The 22662-nt window shown below is 44.6% G+C and overlaps 1 protein-coding gene across 14 annotated transcripts in view; it reads right to left on the reverse strand.

Annotated features, from left to right (window-relative positions):
- KCNMA1 (potassium calcium-activated channel subfamily M alpha 1) overlaps nt 1-22662 on the reverse strand; it is a 754541-nt gene that overhangs the window by 284742 nt on the left and 447137 nt on the right. For all 14 annotated transcript variants that reach the window (XM_047760135.1, XM_047760128.1, XM_047760127.1 and 11 more), the window contains exons 4-5: nt 21337-21430; nt 20109-20220 (exon numbers count right to left, since the gene is read on the reverse strand). In XM_047760135.1, coding sequence (XP_047616091.1) covers nt 20109-20220; nt 21337-21430 — 206 coding nt within the window. The remainder of the gene's footprint in view (nt 1-20108; nt 20221-21336; nt 21431-22662) is intronic.

Genomic DNA, 22662 nt, shown 5'->3' on the forward strand with positions numbered 1-22662 from the left:
TCCTAGGCATTCATTGTTCTGGCTTTGATTTAAGCAATTCGGTCTGCGTAAATACAATAGAACTGACCACTCCTTCCCTGTGCTAGGCTTCATTCACTTTGCTATATGTTTATCACACTTTTTTTTTTTTATCTTTTGTCTGTTTAGGGCTACACAGGGGACATATGGAGGTTCCCAGGCTAGGGGTCGAATCGGAGCTGTAGCCACCAGCCTATGCCACAGTCACAGCAACGTGGGATCTGAGCCACATCTGCTCCCTACACCACAGTTCATGGCAATGTTGGATCCTTAACCCACGGAGCCACTGAGCGAGGCCAGGGATCCTAACTGCGTCCTCATGGGTGGTAGTCAGACTCATTTCCACTGAGCCACGACAGGAACTCCTGTTTATCACACTTTTATATTAAACATGTAACTTCTTCAATTTGATGTTAAACTTTCTGAGGATAGACACTGTGTCTTATTTCTGTCATATGTACATTCCCCATTACAGAGCCTGGCATAGAGCAGGTACTCAATAAATGCTTAAATGGATGAACCAATCATGCAGGGAAAAACCTCCTAAGACCTTTCACCCTTCATCTCCTCCTATAGTAGGGGATGGTAAGCTGTATAGCCTGTGGGCCAAGTCTGACCTTGAACCTCTTTCTGCAAAACTCTCAAGCTAAGAATTTTTTTTATATTTTTAAATAGGTTGGAAAAATACTATAATAATATTTCCTGGATGTAAAATTGGATGAAATTAAAATTTCACTGTTCATGAACAAAGTTTTAGTGGGATAGAGCCATGACCACTTTTTCCTATACTGTCTATGGCTGCTTTCCTGCTGCAAAGCAGAATTGAATAATTGTAACAGAGGCTGCATGGGCCCCCAAAGCCTAAAACATTTGCCCCCTGGCTCTTCCAGACATTTGCTGAGCTTTATCCTATAGAACAGAACTTGGGCTCCCTTATCATTTTATCATTCACTCCACTGTTCACTTGATGGATATTTGCTGAGTAACTACCATGGGCCAAGTGTTCTGCCAGGTCCTGGGGATGAAACATAGACCCAAGAAAGGTATCTGCACTCTGTGACTTGCAGTCTAGATCAGGAGCAGGAGAAAGAGACTAAAATATCATCTTACAAGTACCACTTCAATGACAAGTCTGATGGATGCTAAGAAATGGTACATGGGGGAACTTTCCATTCTACAGGGATAGTTATTATCATTACTGCAGACTAACAAATCAGTGTCCAAACTAGAGCATCAAGCTGGATCTCTTTCTCTCCTTCCCCCCTTTTCCTGCCCTGAGATTCCTGGTTCTAGATCAGGCTTCATTTTCAAATTGACTTGTGATAAGCTTCTGCTCCCTGTGCCACACGTGTCCTCTTCCCAACTCCGGCACTGAGAAAGAGCCTGGCCCACGAGAGGCACTCAGGCATCAGGGTAGAATACCTGGAAAAATCAATTAATTAGTAGAAGAAATGTGGGCAAATTCCTTGGCCTCCCTGGGCTTCGGTTCTCTCATCAGTACACTAAAGGACACACCGTTCCCAAGTCCTTCCAGTTTTGAGCTCTGCAATCCCTCAGTCCTGAGAGCTGGCCCCCATCTGGCTTTCTGATTCACTCATTTCCGTGGACAGAAGGCAGCCTCCTTCTGCCTCTGCGGCCTGATGCGCTGTCTCCTGAATGACACATGAACTCTGCCTAAGGCAACGCAGCCCACACCACTTCATTCCACAGATCACTGCTGACAGTAAACAGGGAGTATATACCTTGGGGATTTAGCCAAGGTCTGCTCAAGGTCTTTGGCATAAAGGGTGGCCAGCCTGAGCCCACACCCACAGAGGAGAGAGATAACACTGGTTCCATAAACTGGCCCATCTTAGCTCCATGAGAGCTGAGATTCATGAAGATTTTCTTTCCACACAGTTTTTGATTGTGACTTCAACATGGGTGGCTATTTTAAAACACACAAATACACACAAATCACCCTGCTTGTCCTCCTGGAGACACACACACACACACACACACACACACACAACTGATCACTTTTTCAATATCCTGGAACCTATAAGGCTCTGAAGACCTAGTTCCAGGATTACTCCCAAGTTCTTTCTGCTCTGGAAGCAAGTCTTCTCCCTTGCTGCCTACATCCCATGGAAGTGGTTTGGACAAAAGGAGATCAGAATTCACCGGTGTTTGCTTTCCTTGCCCTATTAATGGCCTCCTCCTGCAGCAGCCAGAGCCAGGCAGCTGCAGTGCCCCCGGACCCACCGGGATTCCTGTTAGCCCAGGAATGATGGGGCCAGCTGAGCCCACACCCGCCTCTCTTCCTTGAAAACTCAACTTTCCCTAGGGCAAAAAAAAGTATTCAGAGTTCTGTTTCTCTTTGTGTCATGGCGCTCACTTCTCTTCTGGTTTCTTCCCATCTTTTTTTTTTTTTTTCCATCTAAAATATACATTTTTTCAACTTTGCTGAGAGGAAAAGTGCAGCCAGCGTATCAAAGGAAAGGAGAGAAATGTCACAACAGGAAAAACAAAAAACAAAAACCGTGAGGCTTTCTCTTCCCTAAAAATGAGTTGATCTAAGGAATGACCACTCAGGGTAAAAAAAAAAAAAAAATTCATGGCTTTTTTTTTTAGCCTCTTTTCCAATTATTCTGCATCTGTTAGGGAACTGAAAGCATATCATATGAAAGGCTCTGTTATCTTCCATGATGCTGACCTTTGAAACCCCCCCAGTGGTAATCAATGGTAATATTCGGCTAACTCACCTCCCAGGAGGAAAGCGTGACATGATAATACTTACTAACACAATGGAATCTCATTTCAGCACCATAGTTCTGGTTCAAAAATCAGTGCTGCTATATTGAGAACCACGTATTATGACTACACTCAAGTTTATTAATAAAGTTCCTATTTATGTTTAGGCTTGACAAACATGTCTATTCAGAATCTGTGCATTCTCTCACTTTGGGAAGCTGACAGCTTGACATGCAAAAAGGAAAGTGACAGATCACTTCCCTATTTCTTTCAAATCCAAAACCAATTCAGTCAAAAGATTGGAAGAAAATATCCTCCTGGACTTAAAAAGATGATATAAACAACTGAAGTTGGCCCTTCCCTTTAGTGAAACAGGTAAATATCTTCACTCCTCACTTTGACCTGATCAAATGCCCACGGAGATCTAGTTTTGCAAGGGGAGTGGTGCCAGCACACATTGAGCCTGAATACATAGGCCTCCTCCTCAAAATCTTAGCCATTGGACTGCCATTCGTCTTTTTAGGGCTTCTCCACATAGTCTGCGCACCCTGTGAGGGAAGGGTTATCTTCTCAGCATCAAAAACTTAGACCTAATTTTAGCCAAGGTTAATTAACCAGGATTCAAGAAGAGAGAATTCTGAGCACCGCGGCTCCTATGGTTTCCATTCCTACTTTCTCTCACTAGGTGGCAGCACTTCACAGCAAATCTTTGCAAAGCGGTGGCCTGGAAAATGCAAAAGTGCTGAAGTGAGGGGCTGGGGAGAGCCTGATTTACTGGAAAAGGACAGACACTTGGGGCAGGTGAGTGCAGGGGAAAGCCTGTGACATCTGCATTCCCCACAGGTCCCTTGATGCTTGCTTTTGAACCTGGTCCTTCCTCTCCACCAGACTAGAGGCACTTTGACTAACAAGAGGGAAGGAAAGGCCCATTTCCTAAAATGATTTTTTTTTTTTTAAATGGGAATAAGAGGTCCTCAGACAACATGCACTTTGCTCCAGTGGCCAAAACATTTGGAGAAAAGATTTTTGACTCAGTTTGCAAATTCAAGTTATAGTGTCTTAAGTTTCCTAATATATTCATGTACTACATTAAGAATATTTGTTAATCTGCTGTAAGCTGTTTGGTCTTCACAGAGGCCAAGTCCTAGGCTTTGTAATGATACTGGATACCAGATGTAGTAACAGGGAAAACAGTCTAAGATGATCATTTCCAATAGAAAAGACACCAGAATTTCTTGTATCACAAACAGAGCAATAGCATATACCAGTTTCTAAAAGGCAAGTCACTGTGGCCAAAAATAATTGACCAGAAGAAGGAGGAGGAGTCGGGGAGGAGGAAGGGGGAGGGGGAAGGAAGAGAGGGAGGAGGATGGTGGGAGAGAGGGGGAAGGGGAAGAGGAGGAGGGAAGGGAGCAGGGGGAGGGGGAAGGGGGAGGAAAGGAGGGCAAGTGGGAAGGAAGGAAGGAGGAAGAAAGGGGAGGGGAGTAGGAGGTGCTACTGGACACTGAGAAGGTGTCAGTATGGCTAGAATCAGCCACAGGTAATCAACAGCTACTCTTGTTTTTCACTCCCCAGCTAGAGACAGTCTTTACCTGGCAGCCTCATTCTTTGGTTATCTTCTTGTCTCTATAAACACTTGGGTTTACAACCTGGGGTTTACAGACTTGTCTTCCACCATAGGGGAAAGATACCTCTCTCTCTCTCTTTTTTTTTTTTTTTTTTTGCTTTTTAGGGCCACACTTGCAGCATAGGGGGGTTCCCCAGGCTAGGGGTTGAGTCAGAGCTACAGCTGCCAGCCTACGCCACAGCCACAGCCACGTAGGATCTGAGCCACATCTGCAACCTACACCACAGCTCATGGCAATGCCAGATCTTTAAGCCACGGAGCAAAGCCAGGGATCGAACCCTCATCCTCATGGATCCTAGTAGGGTTTGTTAACCACTGACCCATGATGGGAACTCCAAGGAAAGAAATCTTTTTTACAGCTTAAACTCCAAGCCCAGCATGGCATCTAACACATTACAGTTGTTTTAAGGTTTGCTGAGTAAATAAATGAGGAAGATGATAATAACAATGGCAGTATTTAACAGAGTTTCTTAAGTAGGAGTGAGATTAGGGTAAAGCAAGTCAGGTGCCCAGGGAACAAAATCTAAAGAGGTGCACGCTTGCAGGGCCATAGCCTCCTCCTAGTTCCCTTTATACCATATGCCAGTCTTGTTTATGGGCCTTATCTACTCCATAAGGGCTTTGAAGATTTCCATCTCTTAGCACATTTAAGGGCTGGTACTGACCAGTGAGCACTTAGGCGTAGGAATTAAAAGTTCAGGCTCTGACAGGACAGAGCCCTGCATTCCATCCTTGCTGCATCACTTACAGAAGTCACACAGCCAAGGAGATCTGTCTTATAGGGCTGTTAAGAGGATGAAATGAGACAGGCAAATAACAAGCTTGGGTCAATACCTGCTACGTAATACAGGGTAGCTCTAATAATAACAACATTGACAACAGCAAAAATAAGATTTTACGTTATTACTGGTACCTTTCTAACCAATGTCAGCGAAAAGTCCATGCCCAGCTTATCAACACGGATTAATAGCAACCGTGTGCAGACCTTTATGGGAACATACAAGAATATATAACGCAGCTCCAATTCAGAGCAGTGGTCTGATCACAAACTTTCTGCAAAGAGCCCAGTAGTAAATCTTTTAGGCTTTGAGAGCCCTAAGTCTTGGTCTCCTTGCCAAAGACAATATGTAAATAAGTGGGTGTGGCTGTGTGTTAAGAAAACTTTGGGTACAAAAGCAGGCAATGAGCCAGATTTGCCAAATCCTGATCCAGCTGATGAGTCAGGACTTATGTGTATTCCTTAGGGCCACACAGCCAACATCAGAAGACCACCCATCTGAGATTCCAATGATAATGGTGTTAGGAGAGGCCGGATCTACTGGCTGAGCTCAGGTAAGTTTTTATAGAGGAAGGGGGTTGTGGAGGGGGTCCGTCTGCCATTGCAGTGGGAGTGGCTGGAAGCAGACTGGTTGAAGGGAAAAGGGGAGGAATTCACAGAGAGGCAGACAACAGGAGTGGAAAGGGAGGCTGGATGACCATATAAAGGTCAAAGACTGTCAGACTGGTTTTTTACAAAAAGGAACAATTTGCTGGACGCCCCCAGTCTGGCCTGAAGGATGTTTCACAATCCACCCATGGAAATAATGAGTGAGTTGCTAAATTTTCATTTGGCCTTAGAGAAGTTGAATTTAGTGATTGTCTTCAGGGAGAGATGTGGTATGGCACTAGTATTTGGTATTTATTTCGAGTAATACAATGCGTTTCATTTAAAATGGAGCTCCGCTCATCACCCATCATCTGCTCTTACTTTTTTTGCCAGCAGGCTCGGCTCCAGGCCTGGCATCTGGGTGTCTCTAGGCAGGACGACCGGGGAAGAATGTTAAGCTATCCTATGGGTGGAGAGGGGTCAGGCCTTGACAGAATCCTTGCCTGGAGAAGGGAGCTAATGGGCTCCATCCCAGAGAAGGAGGGGAAGGGCGGGCTCAGGGGAAGGGGCAGGAATGGGGCCCGGACACTATCTCCTCCCCTTTTCTTTCCAAATCTCCAAGACATCCTCTTCCTGTTTTTCTTAATGAGCCAATTCTATCCCAATTCCAGGAAGTTCAGGAAGAGATTTCAACCCCAACTGGCTCTGGAGCAAATAGGCGGGACTAATGAACACAAACAAAGATCCTTCCTCCACTGATAACCCAGGACTGCGAATACCTTAGAACAGAGTTACATGTGAAAGGTCAGAGGTCTTTCTAAAGAGGGCCCCTCTGCTCCAGTCGAAACCATTATGTGGCCTATAATACGCTGGGTATACCTTGAGATGGAAACGATTCAGATTTTAATTTCAAAAACATAGTGAAATGAGGGATTATATCTATAAAAATACTGATAGTTTGGTATATAAGAATAGTAAGGTTTACTAGAACATGAGACTCCTGGAAACTGACACAGCAGCCACCACTAGAGTTCAAGTTCAGCCTCATGCTGGGCTGAACCAGTGCTCTCCAAAGTGAGACCCCACACCAGCAGCCTCAGCCAAGTGTGAAGTGTGGTTTTATGTGCCCAATTCTTATATCTCCTTGTAGCTAGAAAAACACTAAAATCCTCCATGGTGATGCCCGCTCCTTGGGACTAGTAGTAACCTTCAGGAGATCAGCAACAAACTTTTGTAAAAGGCACCTCCCTCTCCAACTTTATCATATCCTGATAGCCGCCCCCCCCCCTTTCTTCTTTGGGCAGAATTTCGGAGCTTTGGAAGTACCACTGCCCAGGCTTATTAAGGATAAAACAACGAATGTCACAGTCATCTGTGAAGGCAGTCACCTCCAAGGGCAAGAGCCAGGGAGTCCTGCAGGCTGTGAAAACTATAGTTTCAGTGATCCCAGGCCACTTTTGTTCCCGCTACCTGCCCTTTGTTGCAAAAACTCAGATATCCCAGCTTCCCCTCACCTCCTTGAGCAGGTCTCCCCTCCTGGGCTTAAGTCCTAATTGTGCCCCAATAAAACTTAATTCTCAACTTTCAGGTTATGTATTTTTTTTTTAAGATGACACAAGGCTTGGTAACTTATTAGCAATGCAAATTCTCAGGCCTCACCCCAGATACACTGAATCAGAACCTCTGGAAATGAGGCCAGTAATCTGGGTTTTAACCAGGTGATTCTGACCCAGCCTGAAGTGTGAGAGCCACTGGTCTATCTAGAATATGTCCTATCCATGTTCTAAAGCATCTAATCCCTAATGGCGATCAGAGGGGCTGACTCAATGGATCTGCAAAGGGGCTTACATGTTTTTCTCCTTGATTTTTAAGTTTCCCAGGCATTCAGGTATGTTCCTGATTTAAGGACCACCCCTGTGCAGGGCTTCTCAACCTTGGCTGCACATTGGTAGTACCTGGGAAACTCAGACTTTCTGATGGCTGAGCCCCACCCCAGAGATTCTGATGTACTTGATGTGAAGCACAGCTGGGCTGGGGGTGGGGAGTCACAATGCTCCACAGGTGATTCTTTTGTTTGTTTGCTTTTTGTATTTTTAGGGCCATACCCATGGCATATGGAAGTTCCCAGGCTAGGGGAAATGAACAGAAATGTCTGTTCAGGTCTTCAGCCATTTTTCTTATTTTTTGGTTTTTAGGCCCACACCTGTGGCATGTGAAGGTTCCCAGGCTAGGGGTCAAAGTGGAGCTACAGCTGCCAGCCTACACCACAACCACAGCAATGCCAGATCTGAGCTGCCTCTGTGAACTACACCACAGCTCATGGCAATGCTGGATCCTTAACCCACTGAACAAAGTCAGGGATCGAACCTGCATCCTCCTGGATGCTAGTCAGATTCATTTCTGCTGAGCCACAATGGGAATACCTCCCCAGGTGACTCAGACATACTGCCAAGCATATTATAATACACACTCATGTAAACTAATGCAGTAGTCTACCTAATACACAGTTCAGCATGTATTAAAATCAACCGGATAATTTATTAAACGAAATTCCTCAGTCCCATCCCCCAAAGAACTTTCACTTCTGATGAGCTCCCAAGTGATGTGCTGGCCAACACTGCTCTAGGGAGAAAATGCTTGTTTTTTAGATATGTGAAGTCTACTTTGGGCTAGGATGGCCTATTTCCCTTCCTCTATCCCTCTTCTGAATTCCCAGACATTTATTGTTCATTCTTCCTTATAAAGTGCCAACCTGATTACCAACATCTTAAAGGCAGAGCTGCGTTGCCCCATCTGTGAGCCACTCCCAGAACCAGTAGGTGGTGCACAGTAGGTGCTGAGTTGAGTACATGCATTTGTGTGTTTTGTTTTTGCTTCTGTTTTTGTTTTGTCTTTTAGGGCCGCACCCACGGCATATGGAGGTTCCCAGGCTAGGGGTCAAATCGGAGCTACAGCTGCGGGCCTACACCACAGCTCACGGCAACACCGGATCTTAAACCCACTGAGCAAGGCCAGGGATCGAATCTGCGACCTCATGGTTCCCAGTTGGATTCGTTTCCACTGTGCCACCACAGGAACTCCATGTTTGTGTCTTGGAGCTGCTTCCCAGTATTCATTTTCTCCCTACTGGACCAGCTGGCCAGGCCCCCGTCCATCAAGGCCTTGATGTCATCGAGAAGAATCGAGGCATCTATTTTTTGAAGATGATGGGAAGGTAAATGGCCGTCCAGTCCTAGAGATTTAGGTTGCTTGGGAGGCTGTTCCAATAATACCCCTGATGAAGTACAGCCATCTGGAGAGGGTTTGGCATCGATGAAAACCTGCTGCTGAATTTGTTCCTTGAAGACATTCATTTTAGAATGTTATTTCCAATTTGGCACATCACAGAGCCGTGCCAGGCAGAGAGGATTTAGAATCTCTGCTACCTACAGAGGGCATCTTATTTAAAGCCGTTCCCTGACAAAGCAATATCAAGGGAACACAACTGGAAACGTCTTACAGGGGAATAATTTCTCTAAAAGCCCTTTCAGCTACAGAAGCTACCGGAACAGCAATCAGCTTCCTGAAAAAACTTTTAGCTTTCCATGTTTCGGAGGCTCCCTTCGTCAGAGCCCAATCACAGAGGTAGAACTTAATGCGTTCGTTTCTCTTGCCCCACTATAGTAATTCACTCCCAGTGCTCCTTCCAAGAAGGGAGGCTTCCTGCTGCCATCCCTTCAAAAAAATATAAAGCTCAGGCAAAAAGTAGAGCCTATAACCTCTAACATGAAGCCCACTCAAGATGGTCTAGCTGCAGTTACATGGATATTAGTGGGATGAAATTTCCTTAACCCAGAAGGTAGTAGTTATCATCATAATCATTATGAAATGATTTCTATTTATTTGGTTACTTGTTTAAATCAAACCAGGAAACTCAAAAGAGGGGGCTGGTAAAAAAAAAAAAAGTTGTTGGGAAGCCAGTAAGTTATAGAAATTGCTAACTCGATTTTTTCCAAAAAAAGTGGAATGAGTTACTTTTCTTCTCAGTTTCCTTTCTGACCTGGGAGAACCAGGGAAATTCCATTAGGGCGTCTCTGCCTTTTGTCAGGGGACTGAGGCAAGGAGGATGCTGCACTGCATCTTCATCTGATTAGTCAAGACTATTGCACTGATTTTTTTTTTTTTAAGTGTAACTATTATGGCTAGATGAGTTTAGAGCTTGAGAATATCACATTACTGAGAAACATGGACCTTGGAGGTAGATGGCCAGGTCCAAAGCCTGGCTCTGTCACTTACCCACATCGTGACTCTCGGCAAGTTACTGAACTTCTCTGTGCCTCAGTTTCCCCATCTGTAAAATGACACCTATTCCATAGTATTGTTTGGAAGATAACCTGAGATAATGGTACACTGTATATGTATATGCACATACATACATGTACACGCACAGAAACGTATAATACGAACACAGCCACGCTACTCTGGTCACAGAAGACTTTGTCTTTTAGAGCTCTCTCCCTCTCTTTCCACCTCTCTCCCTGCCCCCCAAAAGATATCTGGCCCCCACCAGAGAAGCTGCACTTCTAAGTTTCTTTATTATTATTTTAAATAAAACCACTGATGACAGGGGGGGGGGTTTACTTAGAAGGCTTTGGGCTTTCGAGCATCTCTATGTAGGAGTTGCAAGTCTAGGCATCCCAGTTACTGGGTAGGTGGAGGACCCTCCAAGGCCCTTCCTCCCAGACCTTGGGCACTGGGACCTGGAACTTGGTCAGTGTGGCTGAGTCGAGTTATCAGATGCCAGGTGCCTGATGGGGTGCAGAGGGAGCCTGCCACCCCTCTGTTAGCCACAAAGTGCCAGCTTGAATCTGAGCTCCTCTGTCCCTCTTCCCCTTCCATCTAACTTGATCTCACTCTAATCTGGAAAACCCTAGGACAGTCCTGTAGGGGGAACCAAAGTCCTTTCTTTTCAGAGGCCCCAAGGCCATTTCAGCAGCAATAAGACAGTGCTGGGGATGGAGTCCGGGCTGGAGCCAGGCCCAAGGCCTCTATTATGCTTTTTTGCTTACCCAGGGTCTTAAGTCTATTTAATTCAATTTGGGTGCCATGGCTTCATTTTGACCCCATACTAAGGAATTCCCTAGCATCCGTCCAAGAAAGTTATTTACTTCTTTCAGATACAGACTTTGTACCATGGGTCCGTTCACTAAAAATAACTTCAATAAACATTTGTTAAGCTTCCATTGCATGCAAGACTGTCCCAAATGCACAAACACTAAAAAGTTCAGTATATTAGCTACTAGTCACATGAAGCAACTGAGGACTTGAAATGTGGCCAGTGTGACTGAACAATTGAGTTTTTACTGTATTTAAATGATTAATCTACATTTGGCTAGTCAGATGTGGTTGGTGGCAACCATATTGGACAATATGGTCTGGTCCCCAGACCAGAAGCATCAGCATCACCTGGAGCTCATAGAAATGCAGAGTCTGAGCCCACTCTGTTCCACCTGAATCAGATATTGCATTCTAGCAAGATCTCCTGGTACACATCAACATCCAGGAAGCACTCTTCTAGGAAGATATATACAAAGCAATTCTCATCCTCAGTGTCTTTAGATGTAACTGGGGAGTGTTAAAATGCTGAGACTGGTCACTACTTCCCCTCTCCCAACCCAGATGCTCCCATTTAATTGGCTGGAGGTTTGGTCTGAACATCATGAGTTGTGAAAGCTCTCCGAGGATTCTAATGAACAGTCAAGTCCGAGAACCATCCCAACATAGGCTAGGAGAGTGGTTCTCAAAATAGGGTGGATATCAGGATGGGGGGGATTGTAAAACAGAGGTTGCTAGATCAAGCTCTCAGAGTTTCTGGTTTGATGGTTCTAGGTTAGGTGCTAAGAATCTGCATTTCTAACAAGTTTTCAGGTGATGCTGATACTACTGGTCTGGGAACCACCCTTTGGGAACCACTGACTTAGCAATTTTAAAAGCACAGGTTCAAGAATCAGACTGACCTGGGCCAACTCCTGGATCCCACTATTTATTACCTGGAGAAGCTACCTAATCCACAAACCGCAGCTTCCTAAACTGTAAAATTGAACTACTCGGAGTTTCCGTCGTGGCGCAGTGGTTAACGAATCCGACTAGGAACCATGAGGTTGCAGGTTCGGTCCCTGCCCTTGCTCAGTGGGTTAACGATCCGGCGTTGCCGTGAGCTGTGGTGTAGGTTGCAGACGTGGCTCGGATCCCCAGTTGCTGTGGCTCTGGTGTAGGCCGGTGGCTACAGCTCTGATTCAACCCCTAGCCTGGGAACCTCCATATGCTGCGGGAGCGGCCCAAGAAATAGCAACAACAACAACAACAACAACAACAACAACAAGACAAAAAATAAATAAAAATAAAAATAGCATTAAACAAATAAATAAATAAATAAAATTGAACTACTCATTGGGTGGCTATGAATGCTGAGATAATGCCTGTTAAATGCTGAGCCCAATGTCTGCTCTTATCAAGCAATCAATAATTGTTCATTATTATCATGATTCTAAGAAGACACTCATTCATTCATTCAACAAGCATAAGCCATGTGTCAGGCACAATTCCAGACACGGAGGAAACAGCCAAAAAATAAAATGGTCAAGGTCTCTGCCACACTACCTGTAGAATGTGAATTCTGAAAAAAGAAAACAGGCTGATTGTATTTACCACACTAATCACAAGAGCAAAGGAAATTAAGGTCAGAGAAGAATTCATTCCAACTGGGAGAATGGGAAAGCTTCCCAAGGGAGGTGGGGTTAGAGCTGTGCCTTGATGGGGAGAGAGATGACATTCAGAGTGGTAGGGGAGGGGGGGACACTCACTCCTGAGGCAGCCACAGCGGGGGACAGCCAGGCAGATGCAGCCTGGTGGGGCTGGGACAGGAAGTCTGAGGAGAAAGGGAGGCAGGCAGGTGGGGCTGGGTGCCTGGTGCTGCCTCCACGCTGGGCCCACATCACACAACATTCTTGGTCCTTTTGTTCTGCTTTTTTGAATTTCAATATACAAAAATTACTGATGTCCAAAAAGTGAAACCAGCCAAAGGCTTTCACACTTGCATCCCTGCCCCAGTGTGGAGGTTAGTCCGTGACAGTCCTGATACGAACCTCCCCTCATCTGTACCGGGGTTCTTCAAGCAAAGGAGGAACCTTGGGGCCCAACGCCCTATGAAATGGGTGGATGACACTGAGACTTCTGGCACTTCAGCTGAGCCCCTGAAAGACAGACCCCGCCCATGGCTTTCCTTGGGAAAAGGGTGACATGCCATCACAGCACTCTCAAATTCCCTTTCTCTCCACTCTTAAATAAACTCAAAAAAGGCAAGACAGCATGAGATCTAAGGAAAGAGGGCTTTTAAATAACGGATATGTAGACTGAACAGGTTCGGGTTTTTTTGTTTTGTTTTGTTTTGTTTTGTCTTTTTGTCTTTTTGCTTTTTCTAGGGCCGCTCCTACAGCACATGGAGGTTCCCAGGCTAGGAGTCTAAACAAAGCTGTAGCTGCGAGCTTACACCAGAGCCATAGCAACTGGGGATCCGAGCCGTGTCTGCGATCTACACCACAGCTCATGGCAACGCCGGATCCTTAACCCACTGAGCAAGGCCAGGGATTGAACCACAACCTCATGGTTCCTAGTCAGATTCATTAACCACTGAGCCATGATGGGAACTCCAATCGAACAGGTCCTTTTCAATTACTACAGTACAGCCTCTCAGGAAGGGATACCTAGAGCTCACTGTGGAAGAAAAAAAAAAAACAAAAACCAAAAACAAACAAATGAACAAAAAATTGCTACATAGAAATGCATGGAGAGGCAAGGTCTCAGTCTCCAAACAGGATCACCTTTGTCCCAAGAGTCTACCCCCATGATAGGCTGGAAAAGCATGGAGAGTCAAAGGGCTATGTAGAGCCACTAGCAGGTCTGAACGGGGCATGGGCCCCGGGTCTAAGTTTTCCTGGCTCTCTGTGACTTTGGGCAAGTCACCCCACCCACTATGAACCTCAGTTTCTTCTCTGGATTAAATGGAAATAATAATACTACGCCTTGCAGCAGGCAGAATAATCCTCAGAACCTAGGAATATGACAATTTAGATGCAAAAGGCAGCTAAGGGAGCTGGGGGATTAAGGTTGCCCATCAGCAGACCTTGAGACAGAGAAGGCATCCTAGATTATCCAGGTGGATCCAATGTAATCACAAGGGTCCTTAGACATAGAAGGAGAAGGCAGAAAAGAGGGGCAGAGCGAGGTGATTACAGAAAGCAAGATCAGAGAGGTGCGATGTGAGAAGGACTCAGGCCAATGTGGCCAGGTTTGAAGACAGAGGAAGCGGCCCCCAGCCAAGGAATGTGGGTTGCCTCTGGAAAATGAGAAAAGCAAGGAAAGAGAATCCTCCCTAGTGCTTCTAGAAGGGAACAAATCCCCAAAGACACTTTTATTTTAGCCGGGGGAGACTTCCAACCTACACAACTGTAAGATACCAGATGCATGTTATGTCGAGGCGCTACATTTGTGGCAATTTGTTACTGCAGCCAGAGGACACTGATACATCCATCTGGCAGGGTTGTGAGGCTGATGCCTGGCTTGCCGTAAAAACACCGTCTTATCATGGATGATAATATCACCTGTGGGCACCTGCCACTCTCCAGGCATAGTAACCCCTCTCCCCACAGAATGCTCGCCGCTTCCCACTCTGCCTGCCTCACCCACCAACACAAGCCTCAGCCCAGTCCCTTGCAGAAGCTGCCTCGATTTCCTCCGCCCACGTGAGTTCTTTCTCCTCTGAACTCCCGCAGCCCTTACAGCCTGGACCTCGCAATTTTGGCCATAATTATATAGCGGGTCGTACTACCTGCTGTTGCTGCATGTGTGTTTATTTTGGTTCCCCAACTAAATTGAAACCTTAGTCGCCAACAGGAACTATATGTTTTGTCCTGTTGTTGCTGTTGTTTTTAAGGACTTGTACTTTTATTATTTTTTTTATAGTCCTGTTTTTATCACCAAAAGAGACTGCCCAGGTATATATTTATAACCAGATAGTCTAAATCATTTTAATTGCTCTATAACTGGGCACTAACTCATTTTGCTATTTTTCTATTTTTTTTTTTTTTTAGCAGAGTTTTCAATTTGCTAGCAGAGTTTGCTAAAGGGTCTAAGCCAGGTCTAACACAGGCTAGAGAAGCAGGTTTAGTTCTCCCTCACAGTTCAATGACGGGTCTCCTTACCACACCCTGATTTCATCAAAGAAGAGAGTTCGATGCTGGAAATCATAGTATAGCTAAGAAAAATGTGGCCAAGCATAGGTTCCTCTTACCCCAGGGCTGAGCACGCAGTAGGTGCACGATCACAGCCAGTTAGATGACTGGCCAGTGGGTCCATGATCATTTTTTCCTCTATTCTCTTAACAACGCAAGATGATCCTCAAGAAAAACATAAACAAACAAACGAGAGAGTCACAGCCTCTTGACCTACCTTAGGGACAAAGTTCCCACAAGAATGAGACAAATAGAGTTCTCCCCAGAGCATGTTATTCGAGTCTCAAAATAAGATCCATCTCTCGTTTCAAGGTACATTTATTTTAGTGAGGTAGGATAGGGAGTTTGTGAATAAGCTGGTGTGTGGGAACAGGAATTAAAATAAGCCGCGACTTGCCGCCTGCCGACGTGGATGTCCTCACATCCCACTGCCTTATTTTTGGTTCCATTCTGGTTTGTTTTCTTTGCCGGGGCTTCAAAATATGCTCGGGAGGTTAGAAAGAGAAGCAGCGGATAATCAGGGCTTCTGTTCATGAAGCTCATCCTGTGAATGTAGTCATTGACTCAGCACCTCACTAAATCCCCAACTCCAGCTCCACGAGGTGAGTGCTAGCAGTATTCCCACTGTACAGGTGAGAAGTCTAAGACAGGGAAGATGACCTTGCTCAAAGCCACCCACAAGCAAGTGGCTGAGCATGTGGAAACTGAGGTGGAGCAGCCCAGAACGTGGCTCTGACCCACTCAGCTCTGTGCACCAAGGACCTGCAGAAGCGCCACCCCCTCATCTCTGTTGGAGTGGGCAGGAGGAAGGTCTGACCCCCACGTTGCTCATTGCTGTGACACCCTGGGACTCAACGGACTCCATGCTAGCTCTATGTGTGTCTCTGACCCTAATGGCAATTCTAGAAACTGGAGGTAGAGGAGGAAGAGTGAGAAGAGGAGACATCAGCTGTGTGTTTTCACCTAAGAGCTTCCCTTGCTCTGCCTGCCTGAAGTGAAGCTTCTATGAGTGGATGGAAGGAGGCCAACATGGAACAGCCAAAGCCGCTCTGTTATTCCCAACCCACACCCCAAAACCCCAGGTCCCTCAGGGGCAAGGACAGAGGCAGAAGAAAAGCATAAGCACATGGATGTAAATTCAGGCCAGATCTTGGGTAAATCGCCCCCTTCCCCACCTCCAAGGACCCTGGGGAAGACACTTAAACCTCTCTGAGCATCCTTCTTATGTGTAACATGGGGGAAATAATTCCTACCTCATAGGTTTGCTCTATGGATTGAGGGAGTTCACGAATGCAATGGTTTATCAGAGTGCATAGGGTTAGGGTTAGGGGTTAGGGTTAAGGCACATAGCACAACTAGAATAAATACTAGTTGTTTTTATTAATAAACTGTCCAGTGCACGAAGATGATGCATGTAAAAAAGTACATTAATATTTTATTCTATAATGTGCACCCATATATTAACAATGGGAAATCAAACGTGATGTGGGTTATGCTCCAGAAAAGTTAAGGGTGGGGGGAGGGGCTTGGGGTTCCTCCCACCTTTAATAAACCCCATGGTGCCAGCTACAGCACAGCCCTCTGCTCTTGGCCAGGCTTGATAAGTGTGTATGCAGATCTGGGATAGACTTCAGTTTCCTGCATGTGATCCCAAACCTAGGCCAGAAAAGGCAGTACTTTTCATTTTCCAAGAGGAGGGCCGTACTTCTTGAAATGCTCTATTTAATGGGATTAGTCCTTTTCCTGTATGTCATACCTCACAGGAGTGTTCATTTTATCTCAGGCAGCTCATCGGCACATAATTGTTTCACGGCGTAATAACCTATCTATTAAATCAGACACGGGAACCTCCTTGAAATATTATTATACTGAATTCTCTTCCATAAGAGGTGGACCAGTTTTGGATTTTACTCAAGGGGCTTAGTTATCAAAGAACCAAAAATATGTCATTAGAGGTGTTTTCTCCTACAACACCTCTATTATTATTATTAGCTGTTGTTGTTATTATTATTTCATAGCCGACAAGGTTGTTGATCTGTTTTCAGTTTTAATAGCACTTATGCCTCCTAACATACTGCATAATTTACTTATTTATTAGGCTTATTTTTCCTGTTTTTCCCCCACTGTGAAGTCAGGGGGTGGGATGTTGTCTATTTTATTCACTATTGTTTTCTAAGTATCTGGAAAAGTACCTGGCACATAATAGTTGCTTCATAAATGTTGTTCAATTCATGAACAAACTAAAGCCCATTTTAGAGTGTATTTTTTTGAAGAGCAACCACAACTGAGGCAAAGTATCTCTCATGACTCTTCCTTTTTTTCTCTCTTCTTTTTTAACTGAAGTATAGTTGATTTACAATGGTATATTAGTTTCAGGTGCACAGCAAAGTGATTCTGTTGCACATATATATCATCTTTTTCATATTCTTCCCCATTATGGCTTATCACAAGATAGTGAATATATCCTATGTTATGCAGTAGGACTTTGTTGTTTATCTATTTATATACAGTAGTTTGTATCTGCTAATCCCAAACTCCTAATTTATTCCTCCCCACCCCCTTTTGTCTTTCTTTCATTTTTCTGTTTGCTCAGATAGATTTTCACTAGATCAGAACCTCCAAAAATCAAGATGACATCATCCACAAAAAGGCATGGGTTTTTACAACACCTGAGTCCTCATGACACTAAGACTCTGCAGGGAGCAGTTCACTCACAGCAAAGAAACCAGGCTCCACCTGCTGACCCAGGAGTGGGGATGAGACCTGCTGGCTGCAGAGGATGTCTGTGTCACAGTCAGAAAGGGTCCCCTCCATCTTCTAAGACCTCAAGGGACCCTAACATAAAATTCAGATTCAGGAAGAATGAGGACCAGAAGGTAATTAGTCCAAACTTCTCATTTTTCTGATGGGAGAATTAAGGGTCCGGAAAAGCAAAGCAGTTGTTCAAGGGCACAGAGGCATTAGAGCACAGCCAGGAAGAGAAGGCAGATTCCTTTTCTTCCTTCCTTCCTTCTTCCTTTCCTCCCTCCCACTTCCTTCCTCCTTTCTTTCTTCTCTCCCTTCCTTTGTCCCTTCTCAATTTGTGTGTGTGTGTGTGTGTGTGTGTGTGTGTGTGTAAACTCTTTACACCAAGAAGGTTTGGAAAGAGCCCCAGTTAGCGCTCCAAACATAATTCTGACCCAGGTACATTGGGGATTGAATTTCTCTAACCTCCCAGTCATCCACAACAACCAAGATCACACATTTTCTCAAATTTCCTATGAAGGAGGCAAGAAGCTTGGTGGCTTTATGAACCAAAACAACCATAGAAATCATCCAGCCCAACCTCCATGTTATAGATGAAAAACAACAGGCTGAGGAAAGAAAAGTGAGTTCCCCAGTCACAAAACCAATTAACAGCTGAGCTGATACGGCTGGGACCCTGGGCACCAGAGCATATGAAGAAACACTCCGGATGCTTCTTAGCCTGGTGTGTTGCTCTAATGGTCTCATCACTCTGGCAAGAAAACCCTATCTCAGCAAATACATTTTCAGATCCGGAAGGAAAACATTTCTAGTGAGCAAGTGAATACAATTCTAATGAAAAAAACTAATAGAAAATAGAATCCATGTACAGTCTTACACACATAAAGGCACGCACACAAACACATAGTGGTTACTGCATAACATTGTATATAAAAGATGCTTATTTTTTTAAATACTTGATACGAGGTACATAATATACTCAGTGCTAGTAAGGACATCAAAACATATTGCTAACAAAAGCATATCTCAGTACAAGATTTTTGAAAAGTTATCCATTAATATCTGTACAAACTAAAATACACATACTCTTTGATCCAGCAAGTCCTCTTCCAGGAACCTGGAACTATCTATAGAGATAGAATTGTACAGATAGAGTGTTTACTAAACCATTCCTTTTAGTAGAAAAGAAAATCAGGTGGGGCTTCATTTGGATTGTGGCTGAAAAAAATGCATGAGATTTTGTCCTAAGCCAGATCACTACAGAGCTGAGGGAATGGCCACCCTTTATTAGTAAGAAAGCCAAACTGCAATGCCATGTGATAAACACTATATTTTTGTACAAAGGCCCCCCCCCCACCTCTAAAACACTCTAGCCATGTTTGTTGGTGGGGTACTTGGCATGAAGGAAAGATGTGGACGTTTCTAACACTGAGCCGCCCAAGGAGAAGGCAGTGATGGATGCGGGCAGAGGAGATGATTGAGATTTTCTTTATGCACCTTTGAATGTCTACGCTAGCTAAAATATGCATCTAATACTTTGAAAAAAAATTAGGTTAAGACCAAAAATTCCTGAAAATAAGAAGAGAAGGAACCCACAAAGAGTCTCCTGAGTTCTGTTTAAGCCTCTCCTCGTCCCCTCTAGACCCATGACAGCAGGGACATTCTGGGGAAATCATTCAGTGCAGCAAAAAGAACCTCAAAGCCTTTGGCTGCCATGACTGTCCTCTGAGGTAGTTACTTTCCCCACCCGACTGTCCTCATCCTGAGGCAGGAAGGGACCTGCCAAACAGAGATAGGCGGTGAGCTGTAAACACAAAAGCTCTTCCTTTTACCCAGGAATGGAGACTGATCTCCCTCAAAGCAAGGGTGACCCCAGGCACTTGATCTTACACTGCCCCCTATGTAAAACCAGGCAGGACCCACTCTTCACAAATCAAGAAGCAGACAGAAGCTAACTTTGGCAGGCAGGCTTTTGGGGGCACCTGAACCAGCTACTTGGAAAGGTGGCCTTGTCCTTCTAAGCTTCTTTGCCTAGTCCCAACTCCCATTTGAATGAAAAGTGACAGAACCACGAATGTAGAGGTCCTGGCTATGACAGTGATGACCACTGGTCTTCAAACAACGATAAAACCACATTCTCTAAAGCACTCCCTGTGCACATCCTTCTGAGCTGGTGCTTGCTTCAAAGAGAACTACCACCACTGACCTCTAAAACTTTGAGAGTTGTTCACATGCATACACAAGTCTTTCTCTCTGTGGGGACAGCCCAGCCCTCCGGATGAACCCTGGAGTCTGTATTTCAAACATGGCTCAGGAACCAGTAAGAAGGAAGGAGAAAAGATTGACTTACCAAGCCAACTTCTGTTTAAGTACACAGACACAAATACAGGAGGGACCGTGAAGAAATCTACTACAGAGTTCACTTCCAGCCAGAACCACAGCTTATCGTTGGCTGCAATGAACTGGGTGAAAGAAAAAAGAAGAGACAAAAAAAAATGAGAAGCATGGTGTCAACATTCAAACTATACTCTTTTACCAAAGGGTATATTCTGATTTTTCATGGGGGCCTGAGAGAAGATATTATGTTTCTCTCTCTCTCTCTCTCTCTCTCTTTCTTTTTTTTTGCAGCCACATCTGTGGCATATGGAAGTTCCAGGGCTAGGGGTTGATTTGGAGCTGCAGCTGCCAGCCTATGCCACAGCCACATGAGATCCAAGCCACATCTGCAACCTACACCACAGCTTGCAGCAATGCCAGATCCTTAACCCACTGAGCAAGGCCAGGAATCAAACCTGCATCTTCATGGATACTACTTGGTTTCTTAACCCACTGAGCCACAATGGGAACTCCAATGTTCCTCTTATATCTAACAATAATCGCATGCCATTTTTGTCTTAGAATTTAGATACATAGTCTTTTCTAGAGAGTGACTATATGCTATGTTAGCCTTGGAGAAAGATCGGATAGAACAGTTTTCTGTGGTTTTCAATAGCATCATAGGGAAGTTTGGGTGATCTCACCTTTCTTAAAGTCACTAGTATAAACAGGACTATAAACAAAGGGTGTACATGTGCATTCATTCACAGATACGATCTCTATAACCCACCTTCTGTACAGCTCCCTTTATAAAAAGGGTCTAGTATAAGTCCTCCAAGCCCTCAATTCTGCCAATCTACCCCCTTGATTCAACACTCACAACTCCTTCTTCTCTTAGGATTCAGCTAAGTGGGTACTAACAAATGCAATTTTAAGAGTGGAAGGGCTTTTCCCCTCCTGTTTAAGGCAACAGTGCATTCATGTTTGAAGAGAGAGATGAGAAACAGTGGACTAGCAGAAGTCTAAGAGTTACTTCGATCCTTATTTCTCTCCTTTGGTACAAAATTAACAGGCACTTCAGGAAAGGCTGAGCTAAGGAAAGGGCTCTCTCACAGTCTGAAAATCAGAATGCCGGTTTATTGTCTCCCACGGAAACACTGGGCTTTGTCTTGCCTGCAAGAGCAGACGCTGATGGGGAATGGTCCCTGGATACAAGACTAGCCTGCCCCATCGTGATACTCAGCAGTGTTGTTCAAACTTACCCGCAAGCCAAAGTAGAGAAGGAAGAACACGTTGAAAGCCATGTCGATCTGTAATGTGAAATCTTTGTAGAAATTCTGGCAGGATTCTATTGGGCTATTAGACAGGAAGAAGAAAAGGCAAAAGGTAAATGAAAAGCATCATCAGAGCTTCCACATTGCTGTGCGGTGCTGCTGCTTGGGGTAGAGGACAAAATGAATGCTCATAAAATAAAACATTTGGTCTTTCTACCCTCTGTGATCATCAAGCAAGCATTGCCAAGGGGTCTTTCCATTCAATCATACAGTCTTTTGTTCTTTTGCTTGTTTTTGTCATTTTATACATGTATTATTTTCATCATCATTCAACAGTTGAGCTAAGAATCTAAAGAGGATCATGCAGGCACCTTGGAGGAAGGACAAGCAGAGGAGACCACCAAATTCCTGAATTTCACATTAACCCTTAAAGAACTGACTTCTTTCTTTTAGAGACACAAACCTAAGGTAAAAGCAGTCCCTCACACCACCCCTCCCGTGACATTGGAAATGAAGCCCATTTTCAATTAAACACAGTGGCAGTGTTTTGGCCCTTGAAAAAAATCAGTTGATTTTTAATAAAGGACCCAGGAGCATCTCAGGAAAGCTGTGGAAGAGAAGATCCTGGTTGATGTTCTGGCTAGGCTAAATATGGACGTATATGAAGCACTCCGATCTGGGGAAAGAAGCATTGACCAACTGGTAAAATCCAAGACCATTAAACCAATATTGAAGCAGTACTCTAAGGGTTAATTTTTTTTTTTTTTTGGCATGCAGGTTAATTGGCTTTGTGTGTGTCAAGCAGCTGATGCGAACCTCCAGCACAGTTTACTTTGTTCAAGAGTAGGCAGTTCAAAAGGGTACAACTATACAAACTTGGTATATGTCTTCCATGTGCTTTCCCACATCAAACTGATCAGAGGATCAGAGTGTGAAAATTCCCAAGGTTTGGGCTAGATGGGAAGCAGGAAAGCCTCATAAGCATCTCAAAGCTGTGAATGAAAATTCAAAGTATGCTGGTATCAGTAAGCGAATGGTAACACTCAGGACAGGAACATCTAGAAGGTGAGGTAGTGGAAAGAAGGCAGGATGGGAAGAAGTAAAATACTTCCCCCTGGATGGGAAGCAACATGGGCCTCCAGGCCAGGTGAGGCTGGCTTGAGAAGGGCAGGATGGAGGATTTCCTAGTATCTCCACTTCGGAAATCACTGCTCACAATACCAGTTAGTATAGTTGTACTTCTGTAACGACAATGCTTGGCTGTTCAACAGGCAGGAATCTGCGCACTACGGGAATGCAGGGCCCACTTAAAGG

Source organism: Phacochoerus africanus, chromosome 15 (genome assembly GCF_016906955.1).
Source record: "Phacochoerus africanus isolate WHEZ1 chromosome 15, ROS_Pafr_v1, whole genome shotgun sequence".
Lineage (NCBI taxonomy): Eukaryota > Metazoa > Chordata > Mammalia > Artiodactyla > Suidae > Phacochoerus > Phacochoerus africanus.